Source organism: Carcharhinus amblyrhynchos, chromosome 15 (genome assembly GCF_965287045.1).
Source record: "Carcharhinus amblyrhynchos chromosome 15, sCarAmb.v2.hapA, whole genome shotgun sequence".
NCBI lineage: Eukaryota > Metazoa > Chordata > Chondrichthyes > Carcharhiniformes > Carcharhinidae > Carcharhinus > Carcharhinus amblyrhynchos.
In genome coordinates this window covers 26,008,207-26,025,446 of record NC_137338.1, presented here as the reverse complement: position 1 = coordinate 26,025,446, position 17,240 = coordinate 26,008,207, and the positions used below count along the sequence as shown (strand labels likewise).

Sequence of the window (17,240 nt, the reverse complement as noted above, 5' to 3'; positions counted from 1 at the left end):
CATTTTCAAAAAATATATAGATTTCTAGGTAAAAATGATGCAAGATCTGTTGCACATTGTCCCAAACCCTCTTGCGATCCATTAAAAAATAAGCACCTCCAGCATGCAGAATAGTTATACCCAGTGTTTAATTGTTAATAGCACAACTCTCACCTGAGTACAGATATCGATAAAGACATCATCAGTGGTCTCTTCACTGCCTTTTTCCACAGGAACCCACTCACCATAAACATTCAGAACCTCTTTCTTCCTGTGCTGTGTGCCAGAGGAGACTGGGAATTCCTTAGTCAAGGCCACCTGGGTTTTTGGTGCTGGTTTCACTGTGGCATTCTGGTGATAAAGGAACAGTCAACATTTATTTAACACATCTTCTAAACCTCCCTCTTCTAAACAGAGATGCTTTGATGTTGACCATGTCATTAGCTCTACGTCAGTAAGGTTGAAGAGCTAAGACTAGCCCCAAGTTCCATTAAGTAATCTCTGAGAGAGTATGATCATGGTGTCAACATTTGGATTTTGCTTTTCTTCAGGAAGGAAGCAATGCTGTAATGGATAGATGTTTATGACAAAATTGATCTAGTCATTTTTTTAAAGCAGACTTCAGGTTCAATACAATGCAAGTATTATAAAAGTACTGCTGAAAAGATGGACATATTGTCGAAACTTTCCATCTTGTACTCATCAGAAGAGATGCAAGAATGCCAAATTTCAAAGGCAGCAACAATTCATACTGCATGAGAAAAGAGTTCTGATTGGTGTATTTATTAGTGTCACAAGTAGGCTTATATTAACACTGCTATGAAGTTACCGTGAAAATCCCCTAGTTGCCACACTCTGGCACCTGTTCAGGTACACTGAGGGAGAATTTAGCATGGCCAATGCACCTAACCAGCACATCTTTCACACTGTGGGAAGAAACCATAGCACCCATAGGAAATCCACGCAGGCATGGGGAGAACATGCAGACTCCACACAGTGATCCAAGATGGGAATCGAACCCAGGTCCCTGGGGCTGTGAGTCAGCAGTGCTAACCAATGCGTCACCCTCTTGGCAAGTCAACATTGATTGGTAAGGCATTGCCATGGTGAATGCATCAGGTAACCATCATCCCAAAGTTTTGGTTTAATCAAGTGAGACACATTGCCTCAACATGTTCTCTTTGCCTGCAGGTTCCTGTACATGAATATACGTAGCTATGGGTAAGTATGGGAGCCATATTGCAAATCTGCCTCATTTTAAATTGGGTGTTACAATGTCATTCTTAGCACACTTGGGATTATTAAGTGAGCTCTGTCAATACGCAGAATCACATCCAATGTTAAACATTACACTGAGTTTTAAAAACATGGACTAATTGAGTAAGGCCAGTACTCTGTTTATCGCAAATAGCTGAATGGATATGCATGGGTTTCCTCCGAGTGCTCCAGTTTCCTCCCACAGTCTTGAAGGACTTGCTGGTTAGGTACATTGACCCAAACAGGTGCCGGAGTGTGGCAACTAGGGGAATTTCACAGTAACTTTATTGTAGTGTCAATGTAAGCCATACTTGTGACTAATAAATAAATAAACTCTATAAAAGTGCTCATTTTTATGTATTAGAATGATTATTACAATGACAAATGTCCAAAAATTACATAATCTAACTTGTCAAACTCTGGTTTTGAAGTGTTCATGGATGGAATGTACTTTTTGAGTAAAATCTATCAGCATTTTATTGCATTTATATTTCTCAATGTATCAAAATGGCAAATGTAGAATGAATGCATGTCTCATGTTTGACAGGATTAGAAAAAAATCCCACCCTAATATAATGGAAGTGCAGAATATTAGTTACATTCTACATTATGGAAGAGATGTACAGTTAACATATATACTAGTTGGCATCCAGTATGCATAAACGAGGAATCTAAACTGTTGGGTCTTTATGAGCAGATTTGTTGCAAATATTACAGTTCTGCCACTCCTGGATAACATGTTATAAAATATCAATTTCAAAGAATACACAAAAATGCACCATTCCAAACTAAAGGGCATATTTATTCCATGATTGAAACACATGAAAGCATATGTCTGGGCCAGTATTTACTCTCAGTAACAATGAAGCTGCCAGTATTCACCACTATTTATGTTCAACTTACAGTAAGTATAGATTTTCACTTAAACACAATAATCAGGAAGTTGATGTCCAAGATGTGTCACTCCTTTGTTGAGTGTGTAAATGGTACCTTGCCGTTTGGATTCCCATTCAGATGTACTGCATGGTGTGAGATCCCTGTATTTGCATCATTGGAATGGAATAAACTTGCCACAAAGTTTGGGCTTGTCCATGTCAGTTCAGGCATCCTTTGTAGTGATGTAATGTCTTAATTACTGCCATAAAAACTTCTCTGACACTGAAAATTAACTTTTCACTTGTAGAGTTTCTTTAATTCAACTCTTGATTGCTGCAGCCTTCATTTTTTTTGAAAATGCAACTTAATTTTTAGAAGAATATATAATTTATTTTCTCTCATCGAATGCAGTCTTTTCTTTCCTTTTCTTTTTTGCTTTCCATGTCTGATTTGACATTGATTTTGTTATTTAAACTTACGCTTCCTAATTCAGTCTCTATGCCACTCATTAACAATTCTTTAAGTTGCTTGGTTGAGGAGACATACAGTTGCTTGTCCTGTTCAAAGGTCCCAGATGCTCTGTAGAGGCTGCTTTGCCATATCCATTGCCCATTCACAAAATTTTGCCATGCAAAAGTTCTTGGAAATTAAACATCCAAAGGGCAAGACTAACAAACAGTAGGCAGCTACAGTGAATATTGATTGTTTGAAAAAACATGGACAAGTTGAAAAATTATTCATTTATGTAACTTTTCCAGGAACGTAATAGAAACAGGAGTTGACCTTATGGCCCTTCATATCTGTTCCTCCATTCACTAAGTTTATGACTGATCTTCTTTACATTCCTAATCAAACACAAGGTATTCCATTAATATTGTGTTCTTTGTGTGGTTTTAATCTTCCAATTAATGTGTTAAAGGGAAATGCAAAAGATCAGTTTTATCACTAACACAATACTATTCTGTTTCCTCATCCAATTCCTCTGTATTATTCTTTATACGAATATCCATTTCAGGCAGACTAATGGTGGGACAACATCACCGATGCTAAGGCCTTTTAGTTGAAGGATCAGTCACAAGGGGACACAAGTTCAAGGTGAAGGGCAGGAGGTTTAGGGAAGGATGTGAGCAAAAACTTTTTTAGCCAGACGGTGGTGATGGTATGGAATATGTTGCCTGGAAGGATGGTAGAGATGGGTTGCCTCACATCCTTTAAAAAGTACCTGGATGAGCACTTGGCACATCACAACATTCAATGCTATGGGCCAAGTGCTGGTAAATTGGATCAGGTCAGAGGTTAGGTGTTTCACATGTGTCAGTGCAGGCTTGATGGGCTGAAGGGCCTCTCCAGCACTGTATAATTCTATGATTCTCTCCAGTGCCCACTAAAATTATTAACCAATCTGAAACAAGTGAAGAAATGTCTCGCAGCACTCAATTCTTTTGCTTCCAAATGTAACTGAACATTGCTGCTGTTATTTACATTTGCTACGAATTCCCAATCGTGGATTCTGACAGGTGAGATATCATTTGTAACTAAAATGGATGAAATGTTGGTATAGTATGTACAGCGAGTTTGTACTGCTGAGTTTGTTGATTTTGAAGAGATTAATGCCCACGTTCTGTACCAAATTCAAGTTAAATTGTATTTACAACCAGACACATTGCAGCAATACACGTCTTTAATTTTTTAAAATCAATATAAATAATAAATCCTTCACAAATATGCAGACACACACATTCAATTTTTAAAAGGAAGATAATTAGAATTGTCCAACGTTTCTTATCCTAATATTGCCCTGGCATAAAATTTCACTAAGTTGCTACGGGGGTTTCGCAAAATCTCTTCCCAACTCCAAGGTGTTAAGCAGAGACCAGACATCTTTGCCGAGGGAGATGGATGAGGTGAGGATGTAGAGTAATCGCACAGCATGTTCAAAGTAACTGCAGATGATGCATTATGTCCAAAGGTGCTTCACAGGAACATTAGCAAGCAATGTTTGGTACCAAACCACATATTAAGGCAAAAATTTGGTCAGAGGTTTTGAGGAGCATCTTAAAATACTAGTAGTAGTGAGGTCAAAAGCTTAGGGAGGCAGTCACAGTGCTTACAGCTGAGACAGCTGAAAGCTAATGGTGTAGCAACAAAAATCAAAGTTGTGCAAAAAGCCAGGATAGGAGAGGTGTAGAACTGGAGGGGGGCTAGATATAGGGAGGGTCTCAGTCATGGAGAAATGATAAACAAGGATGGATGTTTTCAAATCAAGTGGTCATGAAGCCACAGTTGGTCAGAAAGCACAGAGGTAATAGAGGAGTCCAAACTGAAGAGCAAAGTTTTATGGTGAGAAGGGAGAGATACAAAAGTGTCCTGAGGGGCAATTTTTTCACACAGAGGGTGGTACGTGTCTGGAACAAGCTGCCAGAGGTAGTAATAGAGGCGGGTACAATTTTGTCTTTTAAAAAGCATTTAGACAGTTACATGGGTAAGATGGGTATCAAGGGATATGGGCCAAATGCAGGCAATTGGCACTAGCTTCGTGGTTAAAAAAAGGGCAGCATGGACAAGTTGGGCTGAAGGGCTTGTTTCCATGCTATAAATCTCTATGACTCTATGAACAGAATTTGATATGGGTTGTTTTTAATGAGCTCAAGTTTATAGGCGTTCTAATATTGGCAATGTTGGCAAATGTGAGGTTGTCCACTTTGGTAGGAATAATGGTAGGAAGGACTATTACTTACGTGGCGAAAAACTGCAGCATGCGGCAGTGCAGAGGGACCTTGGGGTCCTTGTGCATGAGTCATAAAAACCCAGCCTGCAGGTGGTCAGGAAGGCGAATGGGATGCTGGCCTTCATAGCAAGGGGGATTGAATATAAAAGTAGGGAGGTCTTGCTGCAGCTGTACAGGGCACTGGTGAGGCCGCAGCTGGAGTACTGTGTGTAGTTTTGGTCGCCGCACTTACGCAAGGATATTTTGGCCTTGGAGGGAGTGCAGAGGAGGTTTACTAGACTGATTCCGGAGTTGAGGGGGTTGAACAATGAGGAGAGGCTGAATAAACTAGGCTTGTACTCGTTAGAGTTTAGAAGAATGAGGGGAGATCTCATTGAGACGTATAAGATGTTGAATGGGATGGATAGGATAGAGGTGGAGAGACTCTTCCCGCTCAGAAAGGACAGTAGGACTAGAGGGCACAGCCTCAGGATAAAGGGGGGGGCAGTTTAGAACGGAGTTGAGGAGGAACTTCTTCACTCAAAGGGTGGTGAATCTCTGGAATTCTCTGCCCGTTGAAGTGGTGGAGGCTGCCTCGCTCAATATTTTTAAGACGCGGGTTGATAGGTTTTTGATAGGCAAGGGGATTAAGGGTTATGGGGAGAGGGCGGGAATGTGGAACTGAGACACGACAGATCAGCCATGATCTCATTGAATGGCGGGGCAGGCTCGAGGGGCTAGATGGCCTACTCCTGCTCCTATTTCTTATGTTCTTATGTTCTAAGGTGGCAGGGTGACCAGGACAGCACTGGACTAATCAAATCTAGACAAGAATGTCAGCAGGAGATGATCAGAGGCAGGAACAAAGACATAAATGGAACTAGGTGGTTCTAGTGATGGAGAAGATTATGACCAGTCAAAAATGTAAGCATTAGCTTTTATACCATGGTTTTTGTGGCCTTAGGACATCTCATAAATACTTCATACTTTTGAGGCATAATAATGGTGTTATTTTTAAGTAAATGCAGGAGTCAATTTGTACACAAAGTATTGCGACGTCCAAAAAACAGTAAACAACTTGTATTCATAAAAGTGCCATTAATGCAATAAAATGTCCCTCAGCCCTTCACAGAGGCATTACAAAACAAAATACCAAGCCAATAATACCAATAAATATTAGGGCAGATAACTAAAAGCTCATCAAAGAGATAGATAGATCTGAGTGTCTTCAGGAGAAAAATGAGGACTGGGGGAATCAAAGAGATTTGGGGAAGATAGTCAGGCGCTCAGGATCTAGACAGCTGAAGGCATGATGATCAATGGTGGAATGATGGAAATCTGGGATGCTCAAGAGGCCAGAATCAAATGAGCACAAATATTGCAGAGGATTGTAGGACTGGGAGAGATTACAGAGATAAGGAGGAGTGAGGCCATTGAGCAATATGAAAACAAGAAGCAGAATTTTAAAATCGACACATTGGCTCCAGGCCAAGCAATGTAAGTCTGAGCGCGCAGGACTGATGCAACCAGTGTAGGTCTGAGAGTACGGGGGCGATGGAGACATGTAGCTCTGAGAGCACAGGGATGATGGAGAGAGTGTAGGTCAGTGTACCAAGATGCTGGAGCCAGTGCAGGTCTGAGAGCACAGGGGACGATACAGCCAAAAGTCGGTGGTGAGATAAAACTGGGTGTCTTCACCTTATATACGGAATAGTTATGTTTTCAGATAACAATGTCAAGAGGCAACATGTAAATGAAAAATAGAAGGGTCCCTAGGAGACATTGGCGATAATAGTGCACAAGTTTGGAAAGGTCATTAGTGGCGATTCACCAATTTCATGTTTAATTTATTTATTAGTTACAAGTAGGGCTTACATTAACATTGCAATGCAGTTACTGTAGAATTCCCCTATTCCCCTTTAATGGTATTTGAAGGATGAATGTTGGCCCTTCTCTGCTTCATAGTGTCCTGAGATCTTTTCCAGCTACTTCGTCATCTTTGTGTCTCAAGTCTCATCCAAAAATGACACCTCCAATACTAGAATACATACAATACTTTACACTTGTCTGCATCAAATTTTACCTGCCTTTTTTCTACTAATGTACATATTTTATCCAACTCATTCTGGAATTTCAGAGTTGACTCCTTTAATTCTTGCTAGTTTGGTAGCATCTACAGCTATGAATAACTTGCATTATTTTGGACTCAAAAATTTATATAACATTAGGTACCTAACCCAGAAGACCTCCCTGTTCCACTCTCAGTTTAGGTTGATCTCAACATGTAGACAGTTATGTGTCTTGCAATGCTTGTTAGATTTTTCACTTAACATCTGACAGTTTTACAGACTGGCTAATGTGGGCATCAAAATTGCAAAACAATCAGTAGTATAATAAATCCATTTACCAGAAACGTTACAAAAAAATTTGATCAAATGTGAAATATAACTACAAGTTTACTCTTGGTATCTGTTAAATTATTACAACAAATGGTCTGCACAGTGAATTAGGGGTTCAAATACACTTGTAACCATATAATTGATGTGTGCCTCATATTCAATCCATGGTCTGTACTGTAATAATCTCAGATAGGACAGGAGTTGAAGAACTATATTTCGTTTTAGTGTATAGAGGTAAAAAAGGAGAATTTTTAAAAACCAAGATTCCCAACCTGCAGTAAAGTACACTTGTATGAAAGTCAGGCAAGGATGGGGTCAAGCTTGCTGCAGATGTTCTCCATGTGCAAAGAGCCAAGTTCAAAATTCCCTTCCTGGGTCTAAACATTGTAACTGTTGGTTTCAACCAAAAACAAAGGACTAGTCTCAAAAATGTTTCTGTGCCTTGGTACAAATTTGCGATTAGACGGCAGTTGTGATTATAGCAAACTGTATTGAAGACTTTATAATAGGAAGAGAAGTTTCAAATTGCATTTTGTTGACCACATTTCAGTTGATGCACCTCAATATTTCAGAATTAGAAACTGCACCTTGTTTACTTATCAGGAGTCAGCTGCCAATATCACTAATCAACAGAGCAATATCTAAACTGTAAAACTGTCATTCCTTTGAAGTCAATTATTACATTGCCAAGCTTTTTTTGTTGTTTTGTTCTCCCCTCCACCCTCAAGAGAACAATACCTGCTGGCGTACGGTTCCATGGATGCTAAGCATCGTCCAGTTCATAACCCAAGTGCCCATTTACCAAGTCAGATGTCTGGTGAACTTCTGCTAAAATTCAAATTAGACAGTCTTTAGTGATTTATGTAGCTTAAAAATGTAATCCTACCCCCAACAAAAGCCACTTGCACAATCATAGAATCCTACAGTGCAAACAGTGGCCATTCGGCCCATCAAGTCTGCAATCCCACCCATGCTCTATCCCTGTAACACTGCTAATCCCCCTAATACTAAGGGTCAATTTAGCATGGCCAATCCCCCTAACCTACACATCTATGAACACTAAGGGCCAATTTAGCATGGCCAATCAACCTAACCTGCACATCTTTGGACTGTGGGAGGAAACCGGAGCACTCGCCTGAAGAAAACCACACAGACATGGGGAGAATGTGCAAGACCCACGCAGACAGTCACCCAGGGCCAGAATTGAACATTGGCCCTTTGAGGCAGCAGTGCTAACCACTGTGCCTCTCGCATGGAAAATGAATTTTTAATATGAAGTGTACAAACTTTATTTTAATAAAATAGGCTCTGGTTCCAAACCTCAAAATGAAAGACACCACTATATAATTTATATACAAATATTTGAATAACTGTCTTCCAGCATTTTAGTTGTGAAATATTGGAATAAAATAATAATGAGGACTATATCTAACTCAGCTTGAAATTGTGACCAATATTGACACTGAAGACCACTTCAAACTTGACTATATCCTTCAAAATAACTAGTTGGCAAGAGCATTACCTCATCTGGTATTCAGCCACGTATAGCAAAATGTCCCAGCTTCTTACTTGCTATGGTTATTCAGTCTCAGTTACAGTTGTAGCAGAAGTGTGATCATTGGCAAAGGTGCGTTCCCCCAATTTAGCTGGGGGCTTGTGACTGATCAGTGTCCAGTACACCTGCCACAAACCACACTATATAAACAGCATCAGACTTGCCAGTGCTGCTTCCAGGATGCAAACAGTCTGACACCATCTCAGCTTATACTTGAAGAATGTGTAGCCACACACCAGTGGGAGTCAGTGTTTTCAGGAGAAATGGGGAGGCGGGGAATGCAAATTTAGTATAATTAAAATACTGGGATAAGTGCTCTGTGCAGATTTCTATGGTGCTGAAAACCATTTTCAAAAGGAACTCAATCATTCTCAAGAGCATACATAACCCAAAACCATCTTTCAAAAAGAATGAGAAAATCATAGCGCATTTAAAAAAGACCAAACAAAATTGAACTGAAAGTTTTGTCTTCCCACACGGAGAAGTGGAATATAGTGGATAAAGAAAATGAGAAAAAAAATCTTCGTGTTCTCTGATAGCTCAGTATAGAAATGCACGACATGATGTGATATCAAGCCATACAGACCAAAGTGCCAAGTTATCGTAGAATAAACAAATGATACAGCATAAGAGATGGCCACTTGGCTCATTGTAGCTGTGCCAGTTCTTCAGTAGAGGTAGTCAATTAATCCCATTCCACTGTACTGAATTCAGAAAACAATTAGCATCAATCAGCAGCAATTCAAGGCAGCAGCTCACCACCACCTTCTTGAGGGAAACTAGGTAAGGGCAGTGGTGCCCACGTCCCATGAATGAATAAAAAATATTTCCTCTTAGGGAAATAGAACAGTTAAAAAAAAAAGTGCTCCCATTTTTGATTGCCATGTCAGCCGGAAGTGTGCACGCATGGACATAAAGAAGTAGGAATTGAGCCTGTGGAAGCTTTTCCTATTCAAACAGAGCACCAACATTTAAACATATGAAGATTAATGTTTAGGCTAGCAGTAAAGACTGAACTCCAGTATGGCCCACTGTCTTTTGGAAAGTAGTAGAGGGAAAGTAAGAAAATAAGTAACTACAAACCAACATAGCTGATATTCAGTGAAGGTAAATGAATTATAAATGCAGCAAAAGTTGTGAGATGAAAAGAGGGAATCTCATATCAAAAAATGCTAATGGCTTAGCCTTGGCAAAATTAAAAGGAAATAATACCCATCATTTGTTTCACATGATTCAATGGGTAATATCGTATATAATGTGGTATAGACAGCCTTTATCATTATCTTGATAAATCAGGTTTGATTACTGTATGTGCTCTAAGCTGCAGCAAAATTGGCATGAGCATCCCTAAATTAGGGAGAAGAAAAATACCATCTGATTACTAAACAGTGATCCTCACAGGAAAGTGAGTTTGTGGATGGAGACTGTGGACAGAAAATCCCCGAGACCAAAGGATACCATTAGATAAAGCAATAAATAAACTAAGTCAACATGGAACTGTGGATGGACATTCTAATCACGAGGAAAACTTCCTTCATCCACTACACCATCTCACACAAACCCTTCAGGCAGTCTATAATCAAGTGCAGCTCTGAAGTAAAACTATTGGCAAGGTTTAGTGGGATACCAGACCAAGTATTTTTAGAGAATTAATTAGAATATTTTGCTGTCATATGATGTGCAAATTATTGTGTCTGCCTGGTTTAATGTGACCTGGATTGTCTGATCTCAACAAATCCTTGGTTTGAGGTTTGTTACCTCATTGTACCTACTATCAGTTTTTAAAATAGGAAAAATGCCATTGCTTCTTAAATCTGAAGCCATCTGACAATCCCATTATCCATTTTTAAAAATGTTCCTTGTAAGAAGAGTGCCGTCTTCAGTATGATTTTTTTGAAAGCTTAAAAATATTTCTCCTTTATGCATTTGTTTTCCACTTAAATGGTGATGCTCTCAGATAGTACAATTTCAATTCCTTCAAGGCTCATTCCATCTCTTGTAACCTCCTCCCACAACCACTTGCTCCTTATTTCACTCTTGCCTCGTGTACATCTTGCTTCATGTGCATCTTCATTGTATTCATACCACACCACCACCCCCACCCCTCACTTCAGCTCATCAACGGCAGCCACGTCTTCAGTTAGCTCAATCCCACCTCTCTGGATTTCTTTCCTGACACAGCTCTGCCTCTTTGTCTTCCTCTCATCCTTTAAGATTCTTCTCAAAATGCAAGTCTTTGATCAAGCCTTCAGCTAACCCTCTTACATATCTTTGGTGTCCATTTTCTGATTATGTTTCTGGGACATCTCACACCCTTTACAATAAAGTTACTAGTTAAATGCAAAAATGTGTAGGTTAGCGATAAATGCGTGGAGTTATAGGGATAGGTAGGGCGGGGAGGGGTGGGGTAAGATGTTCTTTGGGAGAGATGTTGCAAATTAGATGGGCCAAATGGCCTCCTTCAGCACTGTAGGGATTCTACGGTTATTTGGCATGATGACATAGAATGGTGTTTACCTTCCAAACTTTAGGACTGCTCTATTAGATTACAATGGTCTCTTCCAGCCTCATAAATTACTATGTAGCTATGACTGCTGGCTTATTGAACCATGCACCAGACTGGAATAGCATGCTCAGAGAGGTGGGGGCAGAGACAGTAAGAAAATTAAAAGAACTATAATCACAAAATATTAGTGTAATAATTTTATTACAGAGGTGACAGGTCAAATGACAAGCTCTGGAATGAGAGACACAAAATTAAAAATTGGCGATGTCAAACAATAGCTAAAAATGTATATTACACATTGATGAATATAGTAAAATGAAATCTTTTCATCCAGCAGCAAGATAAAAAGCTCAAACACGCACCGGGAAACTACAGACCAGATCATGTACTGTTCCTGGCTGAAGTAGCACACAAGTCTTTTGCGGGATCATGAAATTGCCTCTTCTGACGTTAGCTGAATTGCAGTGCCAAGGTCTGCATCAACGTTAACGAACAATACAGTTTGTAACGAAAAGAAAGAATCTGCACCTATCCTTCTTGGGATGCTTGGGACAACTTCCAACAGTTGTGGAGTTTGGAATAAGCTACTTCTACTTATCCCAGTCTAAATGGTGGGAATTGATGAATAGGCATCTGAAGGAGGTCTCCGTTTTAGATGCTTTTTTTTCCAACCTTGAGGAAAACATGCCTGAAGTAGTCGATCCACTGCTTCATCAAAACAGAGCACTTTCAGAAAAAGAAAGAAGTAAATAACGAATATCTGGTGCTTCAAGTAGACTTTTCTGAAACTACATAACCCAGCACCAAATGAATTTCAATGTGCTCACTGGAATCAAGCTTGGACCACAATCTTCAATGTTGTAGACATAGCACCTGCAAAAGCTTTCTATTGTGGGTAGCTGGATAATGGTTTAAATACTGGATTCTGGGGGGATGGCAGAAAAACATATTAAGAAACAGTTTTGATTCAAGAATATAAGCTTTTATTCACCCCCACTCCCCCTCCAATACTTTTCCATCTCACCTAAAGGTATCAACTCAGCGAGATATAGTTCCAACCGTTATTACTATTATTTATCAGAGTCACAAGTAGGCTTGCATTAACACTGCAATGAAATTACTGTGGAAGTCCCCACATCGTCACACCCTGGCACCTGTTCAGGTACACAGAGAATTTAGTATGGCCAATGCACCTAACCAGCACGTCTTTCGGACTGTGGGTTGAAACCGTAACACTGAGAGGATACCCACTTTGACACATGGAGAATGTGCAGACTCCACACAGATAGTGACCCAAGCCAGGAATCAAACCAGGGTCGCTGGCACTGTGAAGCAGCAGTACAAACCACTGTGCCGCCCCTAATCTTTCCAGTCCCAATATATGACATCTAAGTGATCGTTCTACACGTGTAGCCAGCTCAGGGAATTACAGCAGTTATTTTCAACAATATAATCTGTCTCTCGACAATATTAGTACTTGACCAACTTCCCTGGAGTCACTGGACAGTGATCATGATTGAGAATCATGACCTTTTTTTTGTCCTCCATTCCGAAACTCCTAGGTTTAATATATTGCACCGCCTGCCATTCCTGCTGAAATCAGCTAGTTTAGCATGGACTGTAAGTCAGCCTGGCTCTTTCTAGTCCAGATGGCTCATTAACAGATCCTTCAAATATCTACTGGCATAATCCTAGGAAAAATCTGGCAATAAACACTTCAGTGACCTTGTGAAGTCTCCAATCAGTCAATAAATCAGATGGACAAAAGCGAAATATTACAGGGTATTGATATAAATAGGTACACTGCATGTGATTCTCTCTAAAACTCAAACAGCCTTTGAGAAGGCAAAGCTTCAACTCAGTAGGGCTCCAACCTGTGCTATGAAGAAGCCAGTGGCTTTTCAGGGCAGCAACAGTAAAGTTAATAAGAGAGACAACTAGCAAAACTTTGTGGTTCAGTGAGAATAGGTTAGGAAGATTCAGAATGGGGCCCTGGCCCTGACTGCTCATGGAAGAGAGCAGTGGGATGAAGTTTTGTTTATTTGTGTCACAAGTAAGCTTACATTAACACTGTAATGTGAAAATCTCTTGGTCACCACACTCCGGCGTCTGTTCGGGTACACTGACGGAGAATGCAGCATGGCCAATACACCTAATCTGCATGTCTTTCAACTGTGGGCGGAAACCGGAGTACTTGGAGGAAACCCACACAGACCCAAGGGGAACGTGGAAACTCTGCACAATCACCCAAGGCCAGAATTGAACCCAGGTCCCTGGTGCTGTGAGGCAGCAGTGCTAACCACTGTGCTGCCAATAGTGGGAGGGGGAAGAGAGGAAACAGTAAAAAGTCACAAAACAAAAATCAATTTACTCTTGTAGGAAAACATTTTAAGTTTCAGATATTTTACTAATATAGCATTTAATTACTATTCAGCATCTGAAATTTTAGGGAAAAACAAGTGGGTGGCTGAGCTGGCATAGACAATAAGAAAGCTGTCAACTGATGTACGAGTGACAAGTTATTGTCAAAATTAACTTTAAGTAAGGATATAGGATTTTATAATGGAAAAACAAAGCATGTTAAAAACTAAAAAAAGGAATCAAGTAATGTAGAAAGGAAGTGTGCAGACAAAAACGTTATATATAATTGATTTTGAATGTTTTACAAAAGCATATTTATGCAATGAAGTCTGTATTCCTTGCAAAATGCTCTTAAATATCCATAGTATTAGACAAGTAAGATCGGTAAATTTTGAAGATTTCCCTAACCCTAATAGAGTTGAAATGTTGCATCTTTTGTTACAAAAAAGCTACCTCATGACTTGCCTGAAACAAACTTGGTGAAACACTTTTACTTGTTCAGTTGTGACTTTCACTACAGACAATTCAGGATTAACTCTCCAGTAGGGGAAATTTCTAGTACAATGCAAATAATTTCCTAGCAAGTGTTCCCTTAAGGAGGAGCTCCATGCTGGCAGTTCAAAATTGGAAAATTTATTCTTAAGCAGTATTACTGTATGCTGGACTTGAAATTGCAATTTTTTTATCTCACTCCCAACAAATTTCCTCCATCGCCTGAAGGTACTTGGTTATATTGCAGTATGATTCTTTGGGGGACACTAACTACGTTAAGGCACCATAAACAAGTGACGACTTCTCGCATCTGATTCCAGCAGGCCACGATACTAAGCCCAATCCTGTTCTCATCCAACATCCGCTTGTCCACATTCCAGTAGGATTAGCAGATCACGGAAGAATCTGGTTGTTTTTTCACACTATACACCATGGAGATGCTGAAATGCCAATGGTCAGCCTAGCTGAGACCAAATAACTGTGCAATAACTGAAACTGAAACTTGGGACTTCCTGGCATGCATGGCTTCATGCTACAACTGACCTTGTTCTCACCGGTTAAGCAACTGAGGAAGAACTATCCCTGTTTATTACCTCAATAGCTGATCATACAGAAAATAGCAAAAAAGCAACATCCAAATAGCTCGCAAAGATATATTACTTACGTTTAAGCTGAAAGAAATGGGTTTCAGTTCATTAACTTTAATTGGTTGATTAATGAATGATTCATCCTCTTCAGAAGCATGAGGCCCATTACCCAATTCACTATCATCATTGCTCTCAACAATTTTCTTGCATTTCTGAGGAAGAAATATCCAGATAGTGCGCAAAAAGATGAATATAAACATGGAAAAACAAACAAATCTTACGAAAGATATTACAATTTGCCAACAAGGTGAGGAAAATTCGCAGAGGGTATTGCGGGGGTGGGGGGGGGTGCAAGCAGTTGGGCTGGAAAATGGAGGTGCGAGGAGGTGGGTGGCTAGGGAGGGGGGCTTGGAAGTAGTGGTCAGGAGCCAGGGAGAAAGGTGGTGTGCCAGAGAGGTAGGAAAGGAGGTGGGCCGGAGGGGGGGACAAAGGAGGTGGGTCGGAAGGGGAGGAAAGGAAGTGGGTGCATGGGGAGGGGGATGGGGAGGAAAGGAAGTGGATGGGTGGGATGGGGTGGGATAGGAAAGGAAATGGGGGGGGGTGGGAGTGGGGTGGGGAAGGGGGGGGGAGTGGGGTGGGGAAGGGGGGGGAGTGGAGTGGGGTGGGGGGGAGTGGGGTGGGGAGGGAGGGTTGGGGAGGGGGGTGGGGGGGTTGGGGGACGGAGTGGGGGGTGGGGGGCAGTGGGGGGTGGAGTGGGGTGGGTGGGGAGGGGGAGGAAAGGAAGTGGGTGGGGGGGGAGGAAAGGAAGTGGGTGGGGGGGGAGGAAAGGAAGTGGGTGGGGGGGAGGAAAGGAAGTGGGTGGGGGGGGAGGAAAGGAAGTGGGTGGGGGGGGAGGAAAGGAAGTGGGTGGGGGGGGAGGAAAGGAAGTGGGTGGGGGGGGAGGAAAGGAAGTGGGTGGGGGGGGGGGGTCAGCCAGAAGACTGGGGGGACGGGGGGCTACCAGAAGGAAGTGGGCGGAGGGAGGGGAAAGGAGGTGGGCGGAGGGAGGGGAAAGGAGGTGGGCGGAGGGAGGGGAAAGGAGGTGGGCGGAGGGAGGGGAAAGGAGGTGGGCGGAGGGAGGGGAAAGGAGGTGGGCGGAGGGAGGGGAAAGGAGGTGGGCGGAGGGAGGGGAAAGGAGGTGGGCGGAGGGAGGGGAAAGGAGGTGGGCGGAGGGAGGGGAAAGGAGGTGGGCGGAGGGAGGGGAAAGGAGGTGGGCGGAGGGAGGGGAAAGGAGGTGGGCGGAGGGAGGGGAAAGGAGGTGGGCGGAGGGAGGGGAAAGGAGGTGGGCGGAGGGAGGGGAAAGGAGGTGGGCGGAGGGAGGGGAAAGGAGGTGGGCGGAGGGAGGGGAAAGGAGGTGGGCGGAGGGAGGGGAAAGGAGGTGGGCGGAGGGAGGGGAAAGGAGGTGGGCGGAGGGAGGGGAAAGGAGGTGGGCGGAGGGAGGGGAAAGGAGGTGGGCGGAGGGAGGGGAAAGGAGGTGGGCGGAGGGAGGGGAAAGGAGGTGGGCGGAGGGAGGGGAAAGGAGGTGGGCGGAGGGAGGGGAAAGGAGGTGGGCGGAGGGAGGGGAAGGAGGTGGGCGGGCAGGTGGAGGGGGCATGGGGGGAGGTGTGTCCCAGGCCACTGCTATACACAGCCAGCTCAGAGGCACTTGGGCAAAGAGGTGGCAATACATCATGAACTTTCCAGTGCTTTAAGCCACAGGTCTGTCAAAAACCAAGAAATCAGAATGCAAAAGATTACAATATAAAAAAAAATTACCTCTGTGAGTTCTTGTATTGATGAACAACCTATCTTTTTGGTGATCACATGTTTAACAAGGGGCACAACAGGTTTCAGGTTTGCTGGCAGGGGTACACCAGCTCTGGCACACATGGCTGCAGCATTGGCTTTTGCTATTTCTAGCAACTGTGCTTTATCTGTAAGAAATACAGACTGTCAGTATGTTTTTGGTTAGTTCTCGAGCATGATAAACTTACAGTTTTGATTTCCTTCCCTCAAAAACAGCCTTCCTCAATGTGGTAAATTACACTTCTTTTAAAAACAATTGTTACCAATTAATGAAAGCTTCAGAACAGCACAAACTTCAAGGTGTCCAATTTCCAATACAAAGGAAAGGGTCCACTATCAACTCATGGCCCCTTAAGAATGTCGGCTTCTAGGGCTGAATCCAGCAGATGCTGATGGTATAGCTGTCCCACTACTAGGTATACAGATCTTATCTGAACAAAAGTAGGGCAATGCCAGCACAATTGAAGTGGTTTCTTCCAAACTGTGATCAATCAACCTGAACTGCCACAAAAACAGCCAACGTACAAAAGGAAAATATTCACATGGTGGCAGTAGGGGAACAGTTGCTTAATGTGGGGTACACTGTTAGGGGAGTGCAGACAGAGTTTGTTTTAATATAAAGCACTGTCACTTTATCACCAAGTAAATTTTAGCTCTTAGATTCCCAACATGAAAAAGCCAATCCCAGCCATTCCTT

The 17,240-nt window shown here is 42.1% G+C and overlaps 1 protein-coding gene across 12 annotated transcripts in view; it reads right to left on the bottom strand.

Moving 5' to 3' along the window:
- Positions 1 to 17,240, bottom strand: part of sonb (SON DNA and RNA binding protein b) — a 52,881-nt gene that overhangs the window by 20,081 nt on the left and 15,560 nt on the right. For all 12 annotated transcript variants that reach the window (XR_013888650.1, XR_013888649.1, XR_013888652.1 and 9 more), the window contains exons 4-6: positions 16,514 to 16,671; positions 14,797 to 14,931; positions 154 to 330 (exon numbers count right to left, since the gene is read on the bottom strand). Coding sequence is in view for 8 of the 12 variants with exons in the window: in XM_080203632.1 (XP_080059758.1) it covers positions 154 to 330; positions 14,797 to 14,931; positions 16,514 to 16,671 (470 nt within the window). In the remaining 4 variants the exon portion in view is untranslated. The remainder of the gene's footprint in view (positions 1 to 153; positions 331 to 14,796; positions 14,932 to 16,513; positions 16,672 to 17,240) is intronic.